At 44.3% G+C, this 23,339-nt stretch overlaps 1 protein-coding gene across 8 annotated transcripts in view; it reads right to left on the reverse strand.

Moving 5' to 3' along the window:
• Window positions 1-2,832: 2,832 nt before the first annotated feature.
• The window catches only part of CCDC13 (coiled-coil domain containing 13), a 34,973-nt gene continuing 14,466 nt past the window's right edge, over window positions 2,833-23,339 (reverse strand). For 5 of the 8 annotated variants that reach the window (XM_074863551.1, XM_074863800.1, XM_074863463.1 and 2 more), the window contains 9 exons: window positions 21,983-22,147; window positions 20,347-20,523; window positions 18,499-18,705; window positions 17,226-17,362; window positions 13,905-14,033; window positions 10,948-11,057; window positions 6,822-6,936; window positions 6,142-6,296; window positions 2,833-5,238 (listed from right to left, as the gene is read on the reverse strand). In XM_074863551.1, the coding sequence (XP_074719652.1) occupies window positions 4,796-5,238; window positions 6,142-6,296; window positions 6,822-6,936; window positions 10,948-11,057; window positions 13,905-14,033; window positions 17,226-17,362; window positions 18,499-18,705; window positions 20,347-20,523; window positions 21,983-22,147 (1,638 nt within the window). In that variant the 3' untranslated portion in view covers window positions 2,833-4,795. The remainder of the gene's footprint in view (window positions 5,239-6,141; window positions 6,297-6,821; window positions 6,937-10,947; window positions 11,058-13,904; window positions 14,034-17,225; window positions 17,363-18,498; window positions 18,706-20,346; window positions 20,524-21,982; window positions 22,148-23,339) is intronic. The other 3 variants (XM_074864071.1, XM_074863980.1, XM_074863886.1) reach the window with 3 other exon arrangements.

A 23,339-nucleotide genomic window follows, 5' to 3' on the forward strand; every position in this document is an offset into this window, starting at 1 on the left:
GTGGCACATGAGTTAACACCAGGCCCCTCTTTAGTGTCCAACAAAGTGAGTGGGAAGGTGGTGGGGTTCAACAAAAGGTGCTCAGCTCTGTCCCAGCGGGGCACAGCATGAACTGGGGATGTTTGATGGGAATGTCAAAGGAGCCTCCTCCTGCTTGCTCCTGCCTTATGCTGCTGTCTCCCTGCTGCTGGAGCAGCTCTTCATAGAATCAGAGAATCATTTAGGTTGGAAAAGATCTTTAAGATCATTGAGTTCAACCATTAACCCAACACTGCCAAGTCCACCACTAAACCATGTCCCTGAGCACCACATCTACACGTCTTTTAAATACCTCCAGGGATGGTGACTCAACCACTTCCCTGGGCAGCCTGTTCCAGTGCTGGACAACCCTTTTGGTGAAGAATTTTTTCCTACTATCCAGTCTAAACCTTCCCCAGTGCAACTTGAGGCCTTTTCCTCTTCTCCTATCACTTGTTACATGGGAGAACTGATCAACACCTCCTCTCAGGGAGTTGTAGAGGGCCATGAGGTCTCCCCTCAGCCTCCTCTTCTCCAGGCTAAGCCCCTCCAGTTCCCTCAGCCGCTCCTCAGAGGACTTGTGCTCTAAACCCCTCGCCAGCTTTGTTGATCTTCTTTGGACACACTCCAGCACCTCACTGTCTTTCCTGTAGTGAGGGGCCCAAAACTGAACCCAGTCATCGAGGTGCAGCCTCACCCGTGCTGAGTACAGGGGTAAGATCCCTTCCCTGTCCCTGCTGGCCACGCTAGTGCTGATACAAGCCAGGATGCCATTGGCCTTCTTGGCCACCTGGGCACACTGCTGGCTCATGTTCGTCCGGCGGTTGACCAACACCCCTAGGTCCTTTTCTGCTGGGCAGCCTTCCATCCACTCTTCCCCAAGCCTGTAGCATTACATGGGGTTGTTGTGATCCAAGTGCAGGACCGGGCACTCAGCCTTGTTGAACCCCCTCCAGTTGGCCTCAGCCCATCGCTCCAGCCTGGCCAGGTCTCTCTGCAGAGCCTCCCTACCCTCGAGCAGATCAACACTCCCACCCAACTTGGTGTCATCTGCAAACTTACTGAGGGTGCACTCGATCACCTCCTCCAGATGGTTGATAAAGATATTAAACAAAACTGGCCCCAGTACTGAGCCCTGGGGGACATCACTTGTGACTGGCCACCAACTGGATTTAACTCCATTCACCACCACTCTTGGGGCCTGGCCATCCAGCCAGTTTTTTACCCAGCAAACAGTACACACATCCAAGCCATGAGCAGCCAGTTTTGCCAGGAGAATGCTGTGGGAAATGGTGTCAAAGGCCTTACTAAAGTCAAGGTAGACAACATCCACAGCCTTTCCCTCATCCAATAAGCAGGTCACCTTGTTACAGAAGGAGATCAGGTTTGTCAAGCAGGACCTGCCTTTCATAAACCCATGCTGACTGGGCCTGATCATCTGGTTGTCCTGTACGTGCCGTGTGATGGCACTCAGGATGAGCTGCTCCATCTGGCACTGAGGTTAGACTGACAGGCTTGTAGTTCCCCGCAACCTCATTCTGGCCCTTCTTGTAGATGGGTGTCACATTTGCTAACCTCCAGTCAACTGGGACCTCCCTGGTTAGCCAGGACTGCTGTTAAATCCCATCTTTATGGGATGAACTGGAAGGATAGAGGGTTATAATAAACTCCATGGGTTGTTTTATACTTCCTGAGGTTGCCCCATTGGGTTCCCCATGCAAACGTGTCACTGGGAACATGCCAATCCCATCAGGACCTCAGCAGACACCCTGCTAGCTGGACACCTCCATTGATCCATCCAAGGTCACCCCCAGGACCTTTCTCAATACCCCCAGAACAGCTCTGCCTGTCACCCATGGGACACAAACCCCATCGAAGGTCCCAGGACCTCCTGCTGCCCTGGGGAAGGACTCTGAGGAAGACTCCCACCACCTGGCAGGGACAACCTGGCATCAGGTCAAAGCCCACTGCCTTCAGCTCCTCTCCTCACAGTTCTGTTCCTGAAAAAATGCTCCAATTAGGTCAACACCACTGTGGAATGACTCCCCCTCCTCTTGCTGCCACGCTTCACCCTGCAGATGACTATTCTGGCTGACAAACAAGCTGCTCTAAAGCCCAGGACTTCACCCCCTGCCTGCAGATGGGTTTCGGAGCTGTAAGCGGAGACGCGTGGGGATTGAGGTGGCATTTGTTGAGCGAGGCTGCCCTGTCCCGCGGGAGCTGCCAGCTCGCAAGCTGGGCTTGGAGGGGAGAGGATGAGGGTAGAAACCCAATACCCCTCTTGGCTTAGTCGTGGCTTAATTTAGAGCACGGGGACTCTGCTATTTTTCCATTTAAAGCCGAACCTCATTCCCTTTGTCATGCATGGGGTGAGGGCCCTGCAGCTTGCAGGGCAGCAGCAGCTGCTGGCTGCTGCTGCCGAAGCGGTTGACAAAGCAATTTCCTACTTACTTCCCTTTTCCCACCATCTTCCTCCCCATTCCACCTCCATGAAGGACTGAAATCTGTCTCCTCCTTGCACTTCTGTCCTGCTTTGGAGTCTCGGGGAGGGCACGAGTCACCCACAGCCCCAGTCTATGGCTCTAAATCGGAGCCGTTACAGTGGGATCGGCTTTGACCTGCTGGCTGATCCTCTGCCACTTGGCCAAGCAGAGTCCAGGGCTGGGAGAGCTTGCCTGCGTCGATACTGTCTATATTTAACCACACTAATGCAACTTAATTCACATTACAGCCAGTGTGGAAAGCTGCACTCTTGCGATGCCTGCTCTTTGCAGGTAGATGCCTCGCAACAGGCTGAAAGGAAAACAATGACAATTCATCAAAGGTCATTTATTCCCAGCGGCTCAGTTGTACTTTTAAAAATTGGATGCATCCGTCAGGCACTTTCTGGCTGCTTCGTGGAAATGCTCTGCCCTGCTCCAGGGTTGGAGACCACCTCTGGCTCAGTCCAAGTGTTTGGAGGACTCATATTCTCAACATACATTAGCTAAAAGCTGGCCAAACCCTAACAAGGAGTGTCCATAGCCTCAAATACTTGCAGCAAAATTAACCTTACGCTGTCCTTCACAGCTTAACCATATCCCCCAGCCTGTGCCGGTGGTGCTGAGTGTTGTCACCGCTAGCATCACCATTAGCTACAATGAGAGACTGAAAAATCTCAGAGTTTATAAAAAAGCAGCCTGTGACATGACTTTGCGCTGGACGAAGGCTGTCCCAGTGAGAAAATGCTGGGTACTCACACCACTTTTATCTAGTGAAGAAAGGCGTAACAATGACTGGCTGCAAACTGAAGCCAGAGAAGTTCAAATGAGAATCAAAACACGGGGTTTTAACAGGCTGGTACTTATCCACGAGGACAAACATCCAAGGAAAGCAGGGGGATGTGGAGGTTTCAGACCAAGTCCAGCTACATCCCTAAAATAAATGTTGTAGCTCAAACAGCACAACAAGCGTGCTGGAGAGATTCTGTGGCTGAGGATCAGTGGTAGGGGTTTTTGAAGGCAGTGAGAAAAATATTTCCAGTTTTTATTCTCTGAGCGATGTGTTGGGGGACATGGGGCTGCTGCAGCCAGCTGAACCAGGGCTGCTGCTTCCAAGATCTGTCCGGGTTTCTTACATCCAGCAACAAAACAACATGCACTGCAAGAAAATTGGTCTCAGAGCTTGAAAACTGGGAAGCAGTTGCTGCAAAAGCACAGAGAGAATTCAAAGCTAGGTCACTCTGTGGAAGCACAGAGGGAATTTATTTCCAAAGTAAGGTGAAAACGGGGAAGACCTGGACAATTTGGCTTGTGTTCAGACCCCCCTGCTACTCTGTGATGGGAGACAGGTTCCACATTTCCATGAGAAACAGTGACTTACAGGTACGGTCTCTCTAAATAAACTATTTTATTGTGTCTTAGTTCCTTCTTTGCCAAGGCATCCGATGCTGCTCTGTACGTGTTTGTGCAGGAAAAAAGCAGCTTCAGTGCAACCCCAAACAAGCATATGTTTAAAGAAATGAGTGTTGCTGCAGTTGAGAAGTTTGCACCATGTGCTACTGAGCCATGTGTGTTCTGTAACATACATCACTCCCAGTTTCTTATCTGTGTTTCATGGGTTGAGTCGTAGCCATTTTGCTGCAGAGTGGTACAATCTTCACTGCTTTGTTACGGCACAGGGGGAAACGCTGACTGTGTATTAGAAAGGACAGCAGACTGCCTCTCCGGTACCTACATGAAAATATTATTGATTCACACTTCTGTGTAAGCAAAATCAGAACCTCCAGCTGCAAGCTACCAGCCTGAATTTAGCAGCCACCACACAGCAAAATCTCCACATTTCTTGTCACAGCTCAGGCAGTTTCCCAGTGATCCCCTCACTACTTCAGGTCCTTAAAATATATGTTGGAGGTGGGCTGGTTTCTTCTCTTTGGTCAGCTCACTCTACCCCATGCTACATAGTCATCAGGATGTAGTTGAACAAAAACAAACTGCAACTCATTTGAATGAGAATGTGTCTGTCTCTTGATCCAGGATTTGTGATTCCTCGAGTTGTCGGGAGGATTGGGGGTTGCAAGATGCCTTTTCCTCTGATGCTACCGGCAGGGTGAGCAGGAGCAGGAGCAATGTGGCAATGAACTGTTTTGGTTCATCTTTTTGGATGAGTTTTGGAACTCTTTGCGAGAGACACCTGACAGTTTTGCTGAGCTATAGGCCAGTGCTGGGGAAGCAGAGCAGGGCTCGTAAGCACAGGGAGGGTTAACTCACAGGCACTGAGCTGCTTCTCAGATTCTCAGCTAGTGGCCTCCTCCATCAGGGACCCCATGAACTGTTTGAAGAGAGACACCTCTGAACCTAAGCAGGAAAAAGACAGGGACGACACCACCCTCACCACATCCAGAGTAACCCCTGCTCTGCTCTCTGTTCCCCTCACCACATCCAGAGTAACCCCTGCTCTGCTCTCTCTTCCCCTCACCACATCCAGAGTAACCCCTGCTCTGCTCTCTGTTCCCCTCACCACATCCAGAGTAACCCCTGCTCTGCTCTCTCTTCCCCTCACCACATCCAGAGTAACCCCTGCTCTGCTCTCTCTTCCCCTCTGCCTTATCGCAGCAGGAGTGGAGGCAGGATGCAGTCCCTGTTCTGGGGAAGGGAGCATGCCTCACCTGTCCACAAACCCACGTTGTGCTGATGGTGGCTGAGGTTAAAGTCTGACAAACTTCACGCTCACAAAGAGAGGCTGACAAAGCAAAGCAGAAAAAGAAGAGCTTTTAAGACTTTCAATAGAGAAACAAAGCAGCACTATACAAAAATAACTAGCTCTCCATTTGCTTGTAATCCCCAAGGCTAGCTCACTGCTGGCAAGCTGCATCTTAATGCCTTATTAGCTTGCGCTTGGTGTTCTCACCCTGCTGCAAGAGAAAAGGACAAGGATGCGAGGGTTTTCAGCATCACCAAAAGTCCCTCCACTGCTGCAGCGAGGACCTGCCTGCGTTTTGTTAGCATTTCTTCCTAGCGAGAACACGACCTGCCTGATGGATGAATGCAGAGATCCAGAAATAGGGAATTCATAACCTGGGTGGCAAGTTTCATATGGAATGAGCTGAATTTAAGGTAGGTCTGACTGATCGCAGGGTTAATCTGCACAGTCTACCTTCAGTGGAAACTCTTCCACTCCCTCAGCACTTGAGTACTACAGTAAAGCCTGAGAGAGACAGGTATCAGTGTGCTGATAAAAACAGAGCTCAGTTTGTTCCTGGCACGACTTTGGAAGGGAGCTGGCATAACTTTTGTATAGCAAAAATCAGCAAATGCTGCTGATAAAGGCAGCAGCATATTGAATATCGAGCCCTCTTGAGGAAAATTCTGCTGAAACTAGGGAGATTTTGCCCAAAATCACACTGCAGAATTGTGGCTTCTTAAACTGCACCAACTTATGGATACAGACTGAATTTGCTGACATGCAAAACCATCACTCTTTTTGTATTTCATCTCCATTTTTCATCCTCTTCTGAAAATGCTAAAGAAATGATATGATCTGAGGCTGCAAAACTACACTGCCACTGCATTTCAATTCATGGGCACGATGCCTGGGCTCTCTCCCTGCTTTGCAGTCCAAAGAACTATGAATATCTTGCTTAACTCTTCTCTTCTTTCTGCTGCTGAATGGCCTGTAGAAAGATATCCTTCACTTGGTCCACTGTGTCTTGATACAGTTTAAAGTCTTCCTCTTTCTTTCTCACAGTAGTCTGCAAAGCGGCCTTCAGAGCTTCATTCTCATCCAGCTGGGTCACAAGCCTATGAGGAAACAAAAGGAAAACTTTCATGAGAGCTGTGGAGCTTCAAAGCACATTAGAACAGTGCTTCAGCTCTGGGGAAGAAAACACTGAAACACGTGCTCTCTGGTAATTTTATGACAGGCATGAGAAAGAGCAGACTTAACACTTGTTCCTTCTCTCTTTGAGATAGAAATGACCAAGATACTTTTCAGATCTATTTTGTAAAAGATTACAATTTTATTTTCACTAATAAGCTTGCAATCTACGTATAAGGAAAGAAAAAGAAAAAAAAAGTGTCTTCCTTGCATGTCTTTTGTGTTGCTTAACATTTGCATTAGCTTATCATTTCTGGGTATCTGTATAATTATTAGGAAATTTGTGTAAGAGTGACATAGACGAGCTCAAACCAGAGGATCTGTGATTTTTACACAGTTTGCTAGGTTTTATCTTCTGAGGAGCGGGTGCAGCTAATACCACTGCTAAAAGGACAGCAATGAGTTTTAGCTATTGTGAGTAACACAGCACAGAGGAAGGGAAACCATACCTTGCGCTCAGCTCCTCTATCTGTGATTCTAGAGGCAACTCTGAGAGCTGGGCTGCAGAGAGCTCCTTCCTGTCACTCCAGTTCAAGGTGAGTCTTGAGTGACTCGCAGACTGGTCTGTAGATTTAATCACAAAATTGAGTTTTAGTAAAACAAGAAACCATTTTCACTTGGTAGCCCACTAGGTATATCTCAGGAAATAGTGAATAAATACTAAGGAATCTGGTCAGTTCTACATATATACATGAAGATACTGTAATTATATAGGACAGGCTTTTATTTTAATCTCCTTTAAGCAAAATTAAAACATGATGAGTTCACATTTCTGGGCTAAATGCAGTAATATGCATGCCTACCTATTTAGAGAAGAAAAAAAATAATCCAAAATATTTAAGTGGCTAAAACAATAGGTGATAGAAACAGTTGAAAAGGATTATTTTGATATTTATCTTGTTACTGTGTTTCACAATTTTAAGATTATAGCAACCATTGCTTCCTGAATGCCTGTGATAACGTTTGTGTGTGGCACACATCGAAACTGCTTTTGTTAAAGCGCTTTGATCCTCAGCATAAACACAACACGGGTCAAACGCAAGAAAACACTTAAACATGTACTTCAAACTAGGGTTCTAAATCAGGAATGCTTTCCTAAATAAAGACCTACCCAAAACATGCAGCATTGCTCCTGTGATTACAAGGGGACACAAAAACTTTTTTCAGGATTATAGAGAAAATGTAATTTAAATTTACTACTGGGATTGGAAAACCAAAAAACCGTGACTGACTGGTGAATCCCTACAATGGAAGAAGGCAGGTAAGGGTGATGTGCTCAAGAAGCTCAGAAAAGAATGTAGGAATTGACCGCAGCTGTTGTAGAGGATGCTGAACTTACCACCAAGGGGACTGGAGGGTGGTCTTTGCTGTGGATAAACAGCTGAATCAGCTGAGTAAATGTAAATGGCCTCTTCTAAAATAGTCAACAGAAAGTACTGCCTACCAGCCAGACCAACATGAGGGAAGCGTGTATGTGGTTCAGCCCAACACAGAGTACAAAAATTAAAAAACCAGCAAAATGAACTTTGCAGAAAACAATGGGCTTGAGCTGCCTTCAACCCACGTATTCCTTCCCAGCGGCGGGGGACACGCAATGTCATGACGGTGAGCACCTAGGCCAGTCATGAGAATCACATTTGTATTGTGATTCAACTGCACGTTGCAATCGCTGTTGTGCAGTCTCGCTTTTCCAAATTAAAATCCCACATGATGTCAAATATCTTCAAGTAAATCTGGTATTCAAACACTAAATCCCCCTTGTGTGGAATATCTAAAAGAACCTGGCCAGAGAGTATTGGACTATGACACAAACGTATGAGAAGAAAAGGCTATGTTGTATAACCAAGAAATGCTTTTGAGCTTGAGGCTGTGTTTCACAGGGCTGAGGAAAACCTGTTGTTACTTACCTATTCTCCTCTGTAATTATTTTTGCTAATTTGAGATTTGAATAAGACAGAAAAAACCTTGAAAAACGAAAAGCATGAATAATTTAAAAACACAACTGGGTTGTTTCTAGCTACTCAGCATCATTATCTACTTCCCTTGAATTGAAGAAACTAGAAACATTAGATTAGCAATTAGATCAGCTCTCTTCAATTTTGCACTTTCAGAAAGAAAAGAAAATATTATGTTAATTAGTGGGTTCTCTAGTCTCTATTTTACATTCAAGCTTTTCATTCCTTCTTATTTCCTCAACTATCTGGCATGAAAGCATTTAGATAACCTATGTGCTCTACTGAAGAGGTATATTACAGACTTGTAGACTTGATTATTGTACAAACTCCAGAGAGTTTTGGCACATCACAAGGGGCTGATCTCTCTTCAGAGAAAGATGGTGAAACAAATTTTACCTACTCATCTTACGGACTTAGAGGATTCCTTCTTATTAGTCTTACTGCCAATCCTTTTCTACATTTGCTTTCAGTCCTTAAGCAGACAGGACTAATGAACTAAGTATTTAGTAAGAAGGAACCTGTCACACTGCTAACAACAGCCTGCTTCCCCAGCTATGGAATGCCCATCTCCCAGAGGTGAGTTACCAAACCGTTACTACAGCCCGACAACTTCAGCAAAATGTCTCCGGACCTGGAGAGTTTATCACTGTGCCTCTTTGAGGTGGCAAGGGAAATCTAAGTGGAGCACATGTATGATAACAGAACAACACATCAACACTTCACGCTGCCAGGCTGTATAAACGTCTGAGCACTCAAAAATTCAGTTAAATTATCCTCTAGAAGACAGCACCAAAATGCTTCCATGCTATTTAAGGCAAGGAGTCAGTAAAAAGTGCACCACTGAGAGCTGTATTCCCACAACTCTCACCTGGCTATTATCTGTCCCTACACACACCCTGATTTCTTCTTCTGGGCATCTGCAGAACCATATGAGGGCTCTAAACCCTCCTGGGAATCACAAAGGGCATCCCATGATACCACCTCTGTGAGGCCCAGAACTGCTCTCTTATCAAGATGAATGTCCTATAGCCTAAAGGCCAAAGGCTGCAGCATTTTGTTTAGGTTTCTATTAGGATCTCAGTTTTCCTGCACTATTTTTTCTGCTGCCAGGGTCTCAGTCAATACAGGTAAGACAGCTCTAAAAATCAGTGCTCACAGAAAAACACATGAGAATGACTCAGTGCTGGCTGGAGCCCTTTCTAAGGACAGAATAGTTCTGCTCTAAGGGATGGATCTGTATTTCAGAGAAGAGAAGGTCTGAATGCAGTCCCTATTCAGGATAAAGGCTCCTCTGAATCCTGTTCTCGTACACCTAATTCCCTCTGTAGGCTGGATGGGAGAATGGCAGTGCTTCCCCTGAGGTGCTGAGTACTCTGTAGATGTTACACTGGAGACCCTACTCTCCTGTATGAATCGAGATCACAGTGAGCAACAACATGTGATTCCTTGCATCACAGTCCTGCTCCAGAGAGAACTTACTGTCAAACATGCGTATGACCAAGAGCACCACAATGGGAGATGCAAAAAAATACAATGCAGTTACAGTAGTGTTTCTTACCTCAGTCTGACCCCTGCCTAAGGAGGAACAAGACACCAGCACAGGTGGAAGAGGAGGTGACTGCTTGTACAGGTCACAGTGCTGAGTGCAGGTAGGCTCTAAGGTGATGAGGTTGCATTGGCATGCACCATAGTGCTGGATGGAGTCACGATGGAAAGCCACACACCTTGTATCTGCTGAGCTGCAGGGCAGTCCCCCTCCGGCCCCAGATCATGCGTTTCGGCGTGGGACAGGTCAAGAGCTTGTACAACGTCTCTGATGAGGCTTGTGACCTCTCTAATCACCCTAGCTCAGCCTGACGGCATCCTAGTATTTGCCATGTTGAAATTCCTATTCCTACTGTTCCTATCCTGGCATTTAAAGTCATTTTACTTTATGAAAATACACATAAAAAGGGAAACCACTGGAAAAGTTTCCTTAAGAATATGTGCCATTTTATCAGTTTAGACACTTTACAGGATCAGAGTCCTTTGGCAATAAAAGGATCTGATCAGGGAAATAAAAATTTAACATCCACCATGAATTCTTCTCCTTTAACTATGCTAGTGAGGCTTTCATATTTATAGCAGGAGATTATCACGTTCATAGGATAATAAATTACATCAGATCTAATTACTTCATCACCAGTAATAGTTTTTCATAGACACTGACAGGCCTTAAATTGGGATGCATCCTTTAATTCTGTTCTTAACCTTCAGGAAGAAGTGCAAAGGGAACACAGCAGTGGGCATGGTGGCAACACAGAGCAGTGCCAATTTTTTTCTGTAGACTGTCATCCCATGAAAACAACACATTGCAAAAGTCCTGGTCCCACTTAAATCTGTGGCAAAATCCTTTTGTATTAAGTAAGGCCAGGATTTCACCTTCTGTATTGGTCCACTGGTCTGAGTAGGTCCAAATGGTTGTGTGTAAGGTCAAGCACTTGTGTAGGTTTGATAAGAGTCCAAATGTTGTTGCTGTCTATTAACCACAGAGGTGGGAAGAGGGACACAGTTGTAAGTGCGTGCTCCACCTCACCTGTTTTGCTCCTCAGGGGAGGTTTCTGTGCACTTGTGTTCCTACCTGGATCCATTTGCAGTTTTTCAAGCTGCTGTTCCAAAACAACACATCGCTGCTGCTCTTCCTGAAGCCTCTTCTCAGCTTTCCAGACTTTTTCGCTACCTTCCTCCACCCTGATAGACAAGAAAACATAGTTCAGCTTATTTATGTCATGACTGTAATGGATCAGGTGGTCTTGATACTGAATCCTGCTTTATGCTGCATAGCTCCCAGCAGAGGGAAAAGGAGAATTTTCCATGCATTCAAAGGCAGAAATTCCAGTGCAATTGTTCCAGATTATATCCTCCAGATTTGCAAAACAGAATTAACTACCGAGTACAGTTGGAAGTAATGGGTTCATTAATGGAAGTTGCCTAGATCCCTTAACACTGGCTACTTATGTGAATTTACCACTCAGACGGGCAGGCAAGCTGCAGATTGCTGAGGAGAGATCTTTCATTACAAGAATAATAAAATGCATTTTTTTAAACACACTGGGAAAATTTGGAAGGAAAATAGTTTATAAAAACACTGTCTAGCATTTAGCTGTTTTGCGTCAGTTATCTGCAAGTAAGAAAAGAAACTCGATGTTGCTTTTAATAAATTTGGCCATTAGACAGTGAGTCAAAAAGAAAGGATGGTTCACTCTGTAGTACAGAACGGAACAGCAAAGTGCCTCTCTATTCACTCCACACAACATCTTAGAAAATTAACTACAAAAATTTGATGTGCACCCACAGATGCAGTTGGTGGTGCATCTCAAGTGGGGCAGCGCCGGGTACCAAATGACTTAAAGGAGTTCAAAGCTAGAGAGGAACCTGAATACTCACTGTATAAAAGGATTTCCTTCTTGACCCCATGGGTGATAACTGATTACACCCTGAATCAAGAGACTTGATTAGTCTTATTTCCCTCCTAGCTGGCATAACTAAAAAAATATTACAACTATAATAAAATTATGTGACTGTATTAAAAATCTAGCTACAGGCAAGAATCTGACCTCCTGTGAGAGTGAATTACCAGGCTGGTGACATGCTATGAAAAATTATATTTCTTCTCAGTGGTTCTGAATTCACTAATCCTTCATTTGACCAGGTGTTCCCCTAGCATCCATGTTAGAGAAACAGCAGAGGAAAAATGAGTAGTTGGTTTTTATTAAATCTTCTTCCAATATGAATAACTTACTTAAACTAAAATGTTCCTCTAGCTCTTCCCCTTCCGTCAGCAGGGCCCAGTCCTACAAACTGTTTACAACAGAGTATCTTCCGACAGTATATTCTGCTCCGCAGTAAGTGATTGTGAAACACAGTCCTAAATTCAGGCAGCTGCTGTGGAAAAATCCCACTCACGTAACCATTCCCAGTGCTTTTCTCTTGACTTAAGCATTATGTGTGTTACTTGAGCTTTGCTGACCCACTATCCAACAGGGGAAGGCAAGAGGAGGAATGCCTGATTTTATTACATATATTTATGTTGAAATATGACTGCGTGCTATATTATCCTGAGGTCTTGCAAGAGTTATTGCACACAATCCCACAAAATTTACTTTACTTGCAGGAGCTCTTGATATATGTGTGATAACTGTGGAACTGCTGAATCATCAGTCTATGGTACATTTTACAAGCAACTGTGCATTTCATTGACTCCGTGTTCTTCATTATCCCATACTCGTGATGGCCCCATTTCAGCTATCACTCACACCTCCATCCTTTTCTAATTGCATAGCTCTATTAAAGTCACAGGACTTTCAAACATGAGTAAAATTACCCCAGTGTGCATTTGCAGGATTTAGTCTTGAGGACTTTACCACAGTTACAAAAAAATGTGGTTTTATGACTGCAATTAATTGTATAGGACAGAAGTTAGACAAGTGAGAAATGATAACTAGTGTAAAATAAAACAAGCAAGAAAATAGTGCCTATTGTATTTAAAAGCACACAGACAAAAGCATATCTTCCTGCAATCTGGAATAAAGATTTGGGAATCAAATCATCATAGAATCACAGGATGGTTCCGGCTGGAAGGGACCTTAAAGCTCATCCAGTTCCAATCCCCCTGCCACAGGCAGGGACACCTTCCACTAGCCCAGGTTGCCCACAGCCCCGTCCAACCTGGCCTTGAACCCTTCCAGGGAGGGGGCAGCCACAGCTGCTCTGGGCAACCTGTGCCAGGGCCTCACCACCCTCACAGGGAAGAATTTCTTCCTTACATCTAGTCTAAATCTCCCCTCTTTCAGTTTAAAATCGTTATCCCTCGTCCTATCCCTACACCCCCTGATCAAGAGTCCCTCCCCCCTTTCCTGTAGCCCCTTTCAGTCCTGCAGGCCGCTCTAAGGTCTCCCTGGAGCCTTCTCTTCTCCAGCTGAACCCCCCCAACTCTCTCAGCCTCTCTTCGTAGGGGTGGTGCTCCATATACATTCTCTAACTGGGAAAAAAAAAGCAGTAGCTAAAAGGTATCTAAAGAGAAAAGACTTTTCTTCCCCTGCCCTAAAACATAGCTGGCTTTTAACATCTTAAATTGAACTGAATAATAGAAAAAAAAAAAAAAAATCACCACCATGCTTCAGGTAAGCCAGAAGAAATTAGTTTAAAAGAGGATACAATGAAACTTAAAAGAATGTGAAAAGCTTTCGGAACAGAAGTCAGATTATAGCTATAATAACAGTATTTACTACTGATTAATAATATTGCTGCCTAAATAACACCACACATATAAATACATGAATTATAGTTTTATGTAGGTGCAGCAAGCTTGAAGATGACTCCATTTTTTCTGTCCTTTGTTCTAAAAGAATAATAAAAAAAATGAATCATCAACTAGGCAGGGAAATTGAGCAGAAAAAATTTAAAAGCCCGTATTTAAGGAAAGGCTCACACTGGCAGTGTGTGGTGTACTACACTGCATGTTACAGACTCTCACACATCTCAAGCGCTCCTTAATCGCAGCATCCCACAAAGGATACTGGCAGAATCACCCGCTACCTTTTCTGCAGCACAGTGACCAGTTCCAGGAGCCTGTCTCTTTCCACTTCAGCAGCCTGGCAGAGAGCCTTGTGCTCTGTGATCTGTGTCTGCAGCACTTTCAAATCCGGGCTGCCAGTGCCAGCAAGCCTAAAAGCAACAGAAGTGTAGAGAGTCTGTTTCTCATTTTTACAAATGAAAGAAGTGAAACAAAGACAGGATTTGAAAAACATATCAAAATACACTTGTCTGAACACTAAGCCAGAATGCAGAGTCAGGCTCACTACCTCCCCCCAGCAGCAATCTCTATACTGCAATAAATGGAACAGAAATATTTAGAAATAAAGTGTGAGTTTCATTAGAAAGGTGTTTTCCTTCACAAGTGTGCTTTCTCTTCCCGTCACCCCTGAAAACAAACTTCTACCTCTGACAATTCACTATCACTGACTCTCTTCTCATTGCTGCTGCCAAAGTAAAAAAAAAATGTATATGTGGATTCCCCAAAGTGCTATGCTAAGCTATTAAAGGGAATGCTATTGATTTTCTCCCACTGAAAGGCTTCAGGCAGCATTAGTACAATGGCCTTTCTTGTGCTTAATACGTGATGAAAGGAAGGGGCAGTTTTCCCATGTATCCCATTATTACGTACTTCATTACTTCCCCGACCTCTCCACAGAGGAGTATTCAGGAATATCTTCTTTAGAGCAAAATGCAGAAAAAATCTTGGTGGTTGGGGGTGAAAAGGGAAAAATGGGATTTATAGGGCGTAAAACTAGCAATCAATTAAAAAATTAACATAGCATGAAGACGCTAGAGCCTGTGTCAGAGCTCTGTGGCAGGTAGGAAGGATGGTGAAAGCAGCTCTTTGTTACAGAAACAAGGCAGACAAGGATAAGGCTTGCCAGCAGCTTGCGGAGCATGGCAGGAAACGTCCCTCGTTTATGAAGTTTATATACATTCCTTCCAGGTGTGATGTCATTACTGAGAAAGGAAGGCTCAGTAGCTGCTGACTCTACAAGTGTATGACCCATCTCAGACACTGTGCTGAGAGGAAGAAAGCTTTGTAAAGCGCTGAGCAGAGGGCAGTCCTCCAAGAATTCCAGTCATCTTCCAATGGCTGTGGTTACTGCTGCCTCGTAGGGAAAAGACTCCCAGAGCCTCCTAAAGGGTATCACACAGGCTCTGCATAGCTCAGCTTGCTCCCTGACTCCAAAACATGCTGCAAAAACACCTTGTGTCTCCAGTGTACAAACAACCATAGGTCAGCGTTTGATCTCTGTGCTTCTGGGGATATTTTGCTGGCACTCCAGACCAGCACTGTGGAGCTCCACGTCACAGAGTAGGCACCCAGAAACTCCAGAGCAAGAATAGCTCTTGACCCTCCTTGGCTCAAGATGAGTGTGCAGCCACACAAGCAGCCACTGCTGCTCTGTTTCCTCGCAGGCACTGCCCTAAGCACTCTCATCTTACACCTTCACCCACTCGGGTGAGAGACAAGCACAGGTTACTGTGATTGTTTGATGGTGTTTGCATGTTGCATGCTTCCATAGCCAACAGAACCCCTGTTTGCCAACAAGGTGCACAACTTCTATTTCCAAATGCCCTTTAAAAATATACTTCATAAAGTTTTCTGAATCATTCTACTCTGTGGAGACCCTCAGGAATATCTGTCAGGCTTGTAAGAGGAGGAGTCACTGAAAACACTAGAGTATCACTTCTAGTCTGGATGAGTTTTATGCATAATTATATGTGTGCTTGGGACATAAAATTCTAGTGTGTTTGTTTTCCAAATTTGAGCTCAGCTGCCTAAAGACAAGTCCCTGTAGACTTAGCCCATGCTTCCTTGTCTTCAGGCTGAAGCTAACAGATGATAAAGCCTTAATATTGTGGAACAGGCAGAGCTGCCTTCTAGGCTAGGAGTGCTTAATCCTAAAATCAAGTTAAGGTTGATAATGACAGAAGTTAGCCCAGTCCAACAATGTGGATTTTTACTTCAACATCTCCAAGGGGCTTTAGTTCCTATTTATAGCATTTTTCATTTCATCTTTCCTGATAGGAAAAGATGATTCACTGAAGTAAAATGGAATAGAGAGTTCATCAGCATATTAAAGTTAATGGAATGAGTGAGCCCTGCTGACCAAGTTATTAACAGCTCTTGCAGTTTTCAGACTCATTCACTGCCCACCTGACATGTCAGCTATTTTCATGACAGAGCTATGGTAGCCACGCACACAAGCAATAATTTACACATTGCACTTAGTGGCTTCTACAAAGCCATTACCCAGCCTCATTTTCCTGCTTGCCTTCCTGCTTACCATCAGCAGACATATGAAGTAAAAAAGTGGATAAAATATAGATTTGCTCCATGACAGCACAACTTCTGCAGTTAGAAGTACGAGAACAGTCAGTCACAAGGGTATAGCAACTTTCAAATTAAGGATGTTTTAACTCTAACTCAGAAACATTGAGAAGAACTCTTCTTAAATTTTGTAGATTTTTTAGATGTAGTCTAAGAAAATACTTAGACTCAGGGATATATCTGACAATTTAAAAGCCAAATTTAATGTCTAAAGTAGTGTAGTAGGTGAGTTAAAACTACATAGAAGAAATCAGTTGCAACGTTAACTTGATGAAAAATTTCCTCCTTCCTCAGAAGACCAGTCTCAACTCCTTATTGTCAATTAGACTACGAACTCTTTAGCAACAAAACCAGCTTTTAACAGCAAAGGATATAACTTGCTCTGGTATTATGGTCCCTTTACACAGCCAGAGTGACCCAGAGTTACATCAGTGTAAACAAGAATCAGATTTACTGCTGTATTAAGATCAGTATAATTTACATGGTCCTCAGTGAGGCTTTAAAAAGGGTGTTTGTTAAGAACAAATGATGTGGTGTGTTTCCAACATTTCTGCAAGGAAATCCTACTCAAAGCATATTTATTGATTTAAATAATGCACCGGTGAATCAGTGCTTGCCTGAAATGGCATTTTGTATTAATTTGCCACCCTGCTCTCAGAAGTCTGCTCATTAGAAGCCTTGCTTCTTATAAGAGAGAAGAATTACAGGCACTTAAGCTAACCACATAAACATTATCTGAGCTGGAGAAAGAGAATTAGCTGCACTATCATTGTGCCAAATGTAGCAATGTCTGCAAGTCTGCATATCTTTCTCTGCTTCAGGACAAAAGCCCAAGAGATAATGTGATTAGAGATTCCCATATACTGTAAACAGGCTTCCACAGCTTGGCACAAAGCACTTGTGGTTTGATACAATTGTCTGGGAAAACCATGCTTCTGAATAACTCACAAGAATTTTAAGCACTGATGTTAGTGTCGTCTTACCGAGCAGATCCAATCTTTCCAACCTGATTGCTGCCTGATGATAGAGGCTTAAACAGAGTGAAACCTGGATCTTCCAAGTGCTGAGAAGGTGGTGTATCAGCAGCTCCTGAGCTGTCCCCTTGATGGGCAGATTTGTCCTGTTAATGTTGGAGCAGGTTATAAAACCATTCAAAGGAAAATAGCTGCATCAAAGCCTAATCAGCAGCTTATCATTAATGCCACAAGCATGCCACAACTTTCAATTTACCAGACCTTCTCAGAAACTTTTCTTAAGTTTCTATCCATTGCAGGGTGGAAACAAAGGAAAAGTCAGTAAAAAGTGCAGTTTCATATGAAATAATAGGGTGCACACAGTGTCACTAGAGAATCCATAGCACAGCACTACCACTACCAGTACCAGCAAGGTTGGTCTGTGTCCCTAAGCCAAGTTTTATCTTGGGATCAGTGCTCTAGCCCCCATTACTGATTCACAATCTCACCATAACGCTATGAGGGTTTTATATCAAAGGGAACTGGATGTCTAAATACTCTAACAAAGCCTGACTGTAAGACACCAGACCACAGGAGAAGCCTTTGGCAGGTTAGTGGACTGCCTCTCAACTCCTACACCTGTGCTCTGGCCATAGTAACACCTTGCCTCAGTCAGTTTGCAGCACTAGACCATAGAAGTTGAAAACATTTTTAACATATTAGTCCATAAGGGGCCAACCTTCCCAGTTCTTTCATCTGTACAACGAAATTTCTATATGCCTGGGTGCCATCAGACTCCTATCAATAGCCTGGAGATCTGAGGGAGAGGAAGTAGTTTACAGGGAGAGATGAGAATAACTTACTGGGGTCCCATCGCTCCATGAGGGGATGTAGCTGGGTACCATGGCAGCCTACTGATGTTGGCCTCATGTATGTTGGCTTGCTTGCCTCCTTCAGCAGCCAAGGATACTGAATACTGAGAAGTCCCTTTTGCAGCCCAACCCTTGCTATCGGCCATATGGCACAGTCTTGGCACGAAGCCACATGTGGATGTGATTGGTATTTCTATGGGTTTTGTTGCTTAAACAGCTTGAAGAGAAGTTACATACAAACAGGAAAGAAATTAAGAGTTACAAGACAGAATTCTTGCTTTATCATTCCATCAGGAGAGACTGTCATTCGGGCAGGTACTGGAGTCTCAAGCTAGCAATCATCTCAAACAGCAAGAGAGAAGAAAGTGGAAGAGCAGATCTAAAATGATTACAAAGGGTGCTCCTCTAGCTAATTTCTTCTGGCTGTCTACCTGAAGTGTGAGTTGCTCAATCTCCTCTTCCAGCTCTTTAACCTTTGCTTCTCGTTCAACCACCATCTGTCTGAGCTGCTCTATAAGGCAGTTTTTCTTCGGAATCTCACTGTTCAAGTGCTGCCCTAACATCTCCTGGGACTCCTTGTTCTTCTCATCCTTCTGGCTCAGGTGCTTTAAAATCTCCTGCATTTGCTTCTGTTGGATCTGATAAAATAGAAACAATGAGTGAGATCTTCATGTTTGTACACAATGATTATTAAGTCTCCCTGGGGGTTTTACCCCTCCTAGACAAACACCCATTTAGGTATGCTAGGGCAAGCCACTGTCCTGCCAAACCCATTCCTTGATGTAAGCCCACAGATGTCACTAGTGCTACTCCAAGAATTTGATCCGTTATGTTTTAAGTATGAGATCACCTTGTCTTGTTCTCAGCATGTATCCCTTGAAAGGACTGCACAGCACATGTACTTGCAATGCAGCTGAGTAAGGACAGTCTGTCCCCACTGGCCCCTGTGCATCATATCAAGAATATAGCGACTGGATAGTGCAAGTAGAAAAGACCTGAGCAACCGAAAGATTCAGTTTGCCAGCAGCTTTGCTCCTGAGTGTAGCAGAAAAGAGAGGAAAAAGGCTGGCCTTTGACAAAGAAGGCAACTTCCATAAACTGGATAAAAGTAAAGATTTCAATTTGCTTTTGTGTGAAATTGGAACACAATCAGATTATGCAATACTGACATTAAAAGATGAGGGTTGTATGAGACAACAGCTATGAGGCTAGGCTGTTTTACCAGTGGGCTTTGGAGTTTTCCTCACACTGACAAATTAATATTTGTCGGACAGTTCGTTCTATCAATCCAACAAACTGCAAGTAAGGTGCTTCTTTGATGTAAGGGATAAAACAAGTTAACCATTCCTTCCCAAGTAAACTCGCACCTTTCTGTAATAATTTTAGTGAGAATGCTCAGACTTAGCAAAAGTGACAACTGTTATTTGGCTCCTCTGCAATCTGCTTAATCCGCTGGTCAGCACCCATATTCCCCATGCTGCCTGGCGTGCAGGAAGGTGAATGCCAGCGTAGTCATAAGCATGTCTTAGCTAAAACCTACACACAGAAGCAAGGAAATGCAAGTGATTTGAAACTTGTGAGGAGCTGGATTAGGAAACACAGAACTAACCCTCCTAAAAAGTGGCATATTTTCTAATAATTTTTTTTTACTATTGCAATTGGGGAAGACTAGAACCATGACAGGAGAAAAGGATCCTGCAAGGCCACGACAGCAGCCATTTATTTTAGCATAACTGCATCTTGAGTCTCTGCTAATACTCTTGGTTTTGAAGGGGCCAAACCCTCTCAGCTCCTGCTATTTCAGGTGAACATGCACGTGGTTTAAGTACTCATGGTTCAGCTGGTGTGTTGAGCGCTGTGTAACACAGCAAGTGAAAGTGTAAGATTGCAGGCATTCTAAGGAAAAAAAACCTACCAATGGAGCTGAAAGCAGAACACACTCCAGCTTCATGGGTCAGCAATGAAACCCTTCCTCTACCTACTAGACAATCCTATTTCAACTCTTCTGCAAAATGTTTCTTCCGATACTTGCAGCTTAGAGCCACTTGACTGCAACTGTGTCATGGGTGGTGCTGTCTTGCAGTCTTTACATGACCTGACCCAAAATGATGGGCTTTAGCTGACTAGGAAACTTCTGGCTGTCACAGCTTGATTCATCAGGCCCCTGTATACCCTAAAGTTGTCTGTGGCATTGTGTAATTAAATGACATCATGTTTCATCACTTATTGAGAGGCCTGATCTGCAGGGGCTGGGACCAACAGTAATAGTGAGACTGTACCAGCAAGGCATCTATGAGCTCATCGTCGTGTTTTCCTTTCTCCAGCAAGGTTATGATCTGTTCCTTCAGAATTTTCACTTCGTTGCACAATATTTTGTTCCTGGCTTTTGATGCATCAAGTTTTTTTTTCACTTCCTCGTGACTTTTTTGGAGAGCATCATATTGCCCAGTGAGTTTCTGCAGTGATGCAAACACATCATAGGAAATTACTGTTACAGCCTATCACCAAGCCCCAGGTGCTTTGGTGAGCTAAAGGAATCACACATTGCCTGGTAGAATCTAAAAAATGGAACTGGCATACTGTATCATCCCCAAGTAAGTAGAAATTATAAATGCTACTACTCACTGCCTACTTGCCAGCATCAGAAAAAAGTCTGTCTGCTCAGGAGTACAAGTGGACCAGGCTGATCCAGCATGTGCCAGGAAGCAAATGATAATTTTGTGTTAAAACCTAATTCTCTGTGCTCCTGCTTTTTTATTTGCCTCATCATTCTCCACGGAGGAACTCTTCCTTCCAGATACAGGGTGGTGATGCCACACTATCTGTTAGAAGCTGTCCTTGGCATATGCTGCCCCCTGAGCCATGCCTTCACCTAGGTGAAACTGGTCACAGAGCATGCTAGCTGTTAAGTAGTAATGGACAAGTTACTGTGAATGGAGCCTGAAACACAAGGCAGAAGTGGATTACAGTTACTGAGGAAAGCCTGCCCTGTGCTGTGTGCCTGCAGCTATAAATCTTCTCTTTCATTCTCACAGCCAAGAGTGAAAGATGTGTATCACCCCATTGCTCATTCTGTTGCACAGTTAAATTGTGGTGGGAAAAGCAGCAGCTCTGGGGTCATGCAAATACAGGGAAGGAGCACAGGGAGATGTGCTTTGCTAACCTGAATATGTGTAGCTGACTCCAGCTACCCCTGTTTCTTGTGGACACAGGCCTACGTATCCTTTCCACCTCAGGGTTTACTACATTTGCCACTAGCTATAGCCTCCCTCAACCCCTAAACACTGGATGCAAGTTTATTTTTGTAACAACTACATGCGATATACAGGTGGAGGGTAAGACCCATTTTCAGACTGCCTCTTAGAGGGTGTCTGGTGTTATTCTCAACTTTATCCTGTTCAAGTGTAGAAGCCCATAGCCATACAGATATATAAGGTGCGAGGGGGATGCTTATACTGCATGAAGAATGCACATCTGGCTGCAGGGTAAGGGGGATGCTACAGAGCTTGGAGGTAGCTGTAGCAGGGCTTCTTTCTGCATGTGCCTTCAGTATAAAGCCAGTAGCAGCTGCATTGGAACCCAGGGCCTCTCTCCCTCTTTCCAACAACACCTATCAGGCACAGATGTCAGGTAGACACATTTCAGGCCAACTGGATGCACCTGACACAGGAATCACGCAGCAGAGAAGACCAAGTCTTCTATTGCAGAAGTATGTCTGGCCACGTAACAGTGCAATACAGACAACAAGCATGGAAGCCTTTCGCTCAGTTTGTGAGGTGTGGCAGAACTTCCTCCAGCAGATCAGGTGGTTTCTGAAATGGTCCCTGGGTAGGGTGTAACATACAGCCAGAAGGTAAGGCAAGTTATTACACACTATATGACCAAACAGAACTCTCTCAGCTCACAGGTTTTTACCTCCAAGGTTTCTTTCTTTTCTTTTTCCAAGCTGCGAATCTTCAACAAGTTCTTCTCTTGGGCTGACAACTTCCTTGGATCAGTAAGTGCCAGCAATTCCTCATCAGCCTCACTCAGTGATGTTCTGGTCTTGTTTTGACACAACTGATTCTCCAGCTCTCGAACCTAGGGGACAATAATGACAACTTATCCAGAGTCTTTACCAGGAATACAGTGGTCCAGCATCAAAGAGGACCAAAGTGTCCAGCATCAAAGAGGAGCTCAGAGTGTAGCATCATACTACTTCTTGACATCGTTGTGGTTAACTAATACAGAGCAGTGTGCTTTCAAATTTAAATCTGTTAGCTGCTCACAAACATGTAGATATCTAGGGCATCTGTGCAGGGAGGAAATATGACACCAGACCTACAGGAGACTCAGGACACATGGGAGATGTGTACCTTATTGGAGCCACATGTGGAGGCCAGGCAGACACTCCAAAGCATCTTGAATGCCTCTAAACACACATGTGGACAACAGAACAGTACCTTAGATCTCCTCTGGAAGGGCAGACACCCACTCACCCATACACATTTTAGCATCTCGGTCTTTAGCAGAATCACCACCCAGGATGTACACAATCAAAGGCACAGCTCACTAGCCTGAACGCAGGTAGCCAGCGCTGATTTAGGTGCCCTGGGATACTGGAGACACGTATGATGCAGGATCTACAAGACATCCATACTCCTCTGAAAAGATGACCAGAGGTCAGAGGGACACCCTACCGCATCTCGGCTGGCATTAGACACCCATGTGTAGTCAAGTGAACTCAGCCCCTGCATCTCAGCTATTCACTACAGACTTCTTTTATAGTAACTAGAAGAAAATGGGCACTGCTACAGCACAGTGCCTCTGCCCTGTTCTGGAGGTGTCTTCTAAGATGCACCTACCTCACTTTTGATCCAGTGACTGCATTTACAAGGTCCCCACTGACTACAGAAGGGGCCTAAGGAGACTGGTTCAGGAAGAAATCTCTACATTACAGTAGAGTACAGTACATACAGTCTTCAGATGAATGCCAGCCAGGGGGTCTAAGGGAAGGAAAATGTAATTTGCTCAAGGGAAAGTAGAGGTTAACAATTTCAGTCAGAGTGCAAAAAATCAGTTTGTTGGCATATAATTAAACAGCAGAAAAATAGGAAAAATATGTTATCAAATTGCCTGAGAGAAGTTTTATTTAAGAAGCAGATAAAACTGCCTCCCTGTCTCAAGCTGACATTTCAGCTAGACTGTGCCCTTCAGAAGATTCAAGAGTTAAAAGATTCTACTGAAGTTCCTGGGGGAACAACTTGAAAATCTTATCTGGCCTCAATTCTTC

The sequence above is a fragment of the Strix uralensis genome, chromosome 1 (assembly GCF_047716275.1).
Source record: "Strix uralensis isolate ZFMK-TIS-50842 chromosome 1, bStrUra1, whole genome shotgun sequence".
Classification (NCBI taxonomy): Eukaryota; Metazoa; Chordata; class Aves; order Strigiformes; family Strigidae; genus Strix; species Strix uralensis.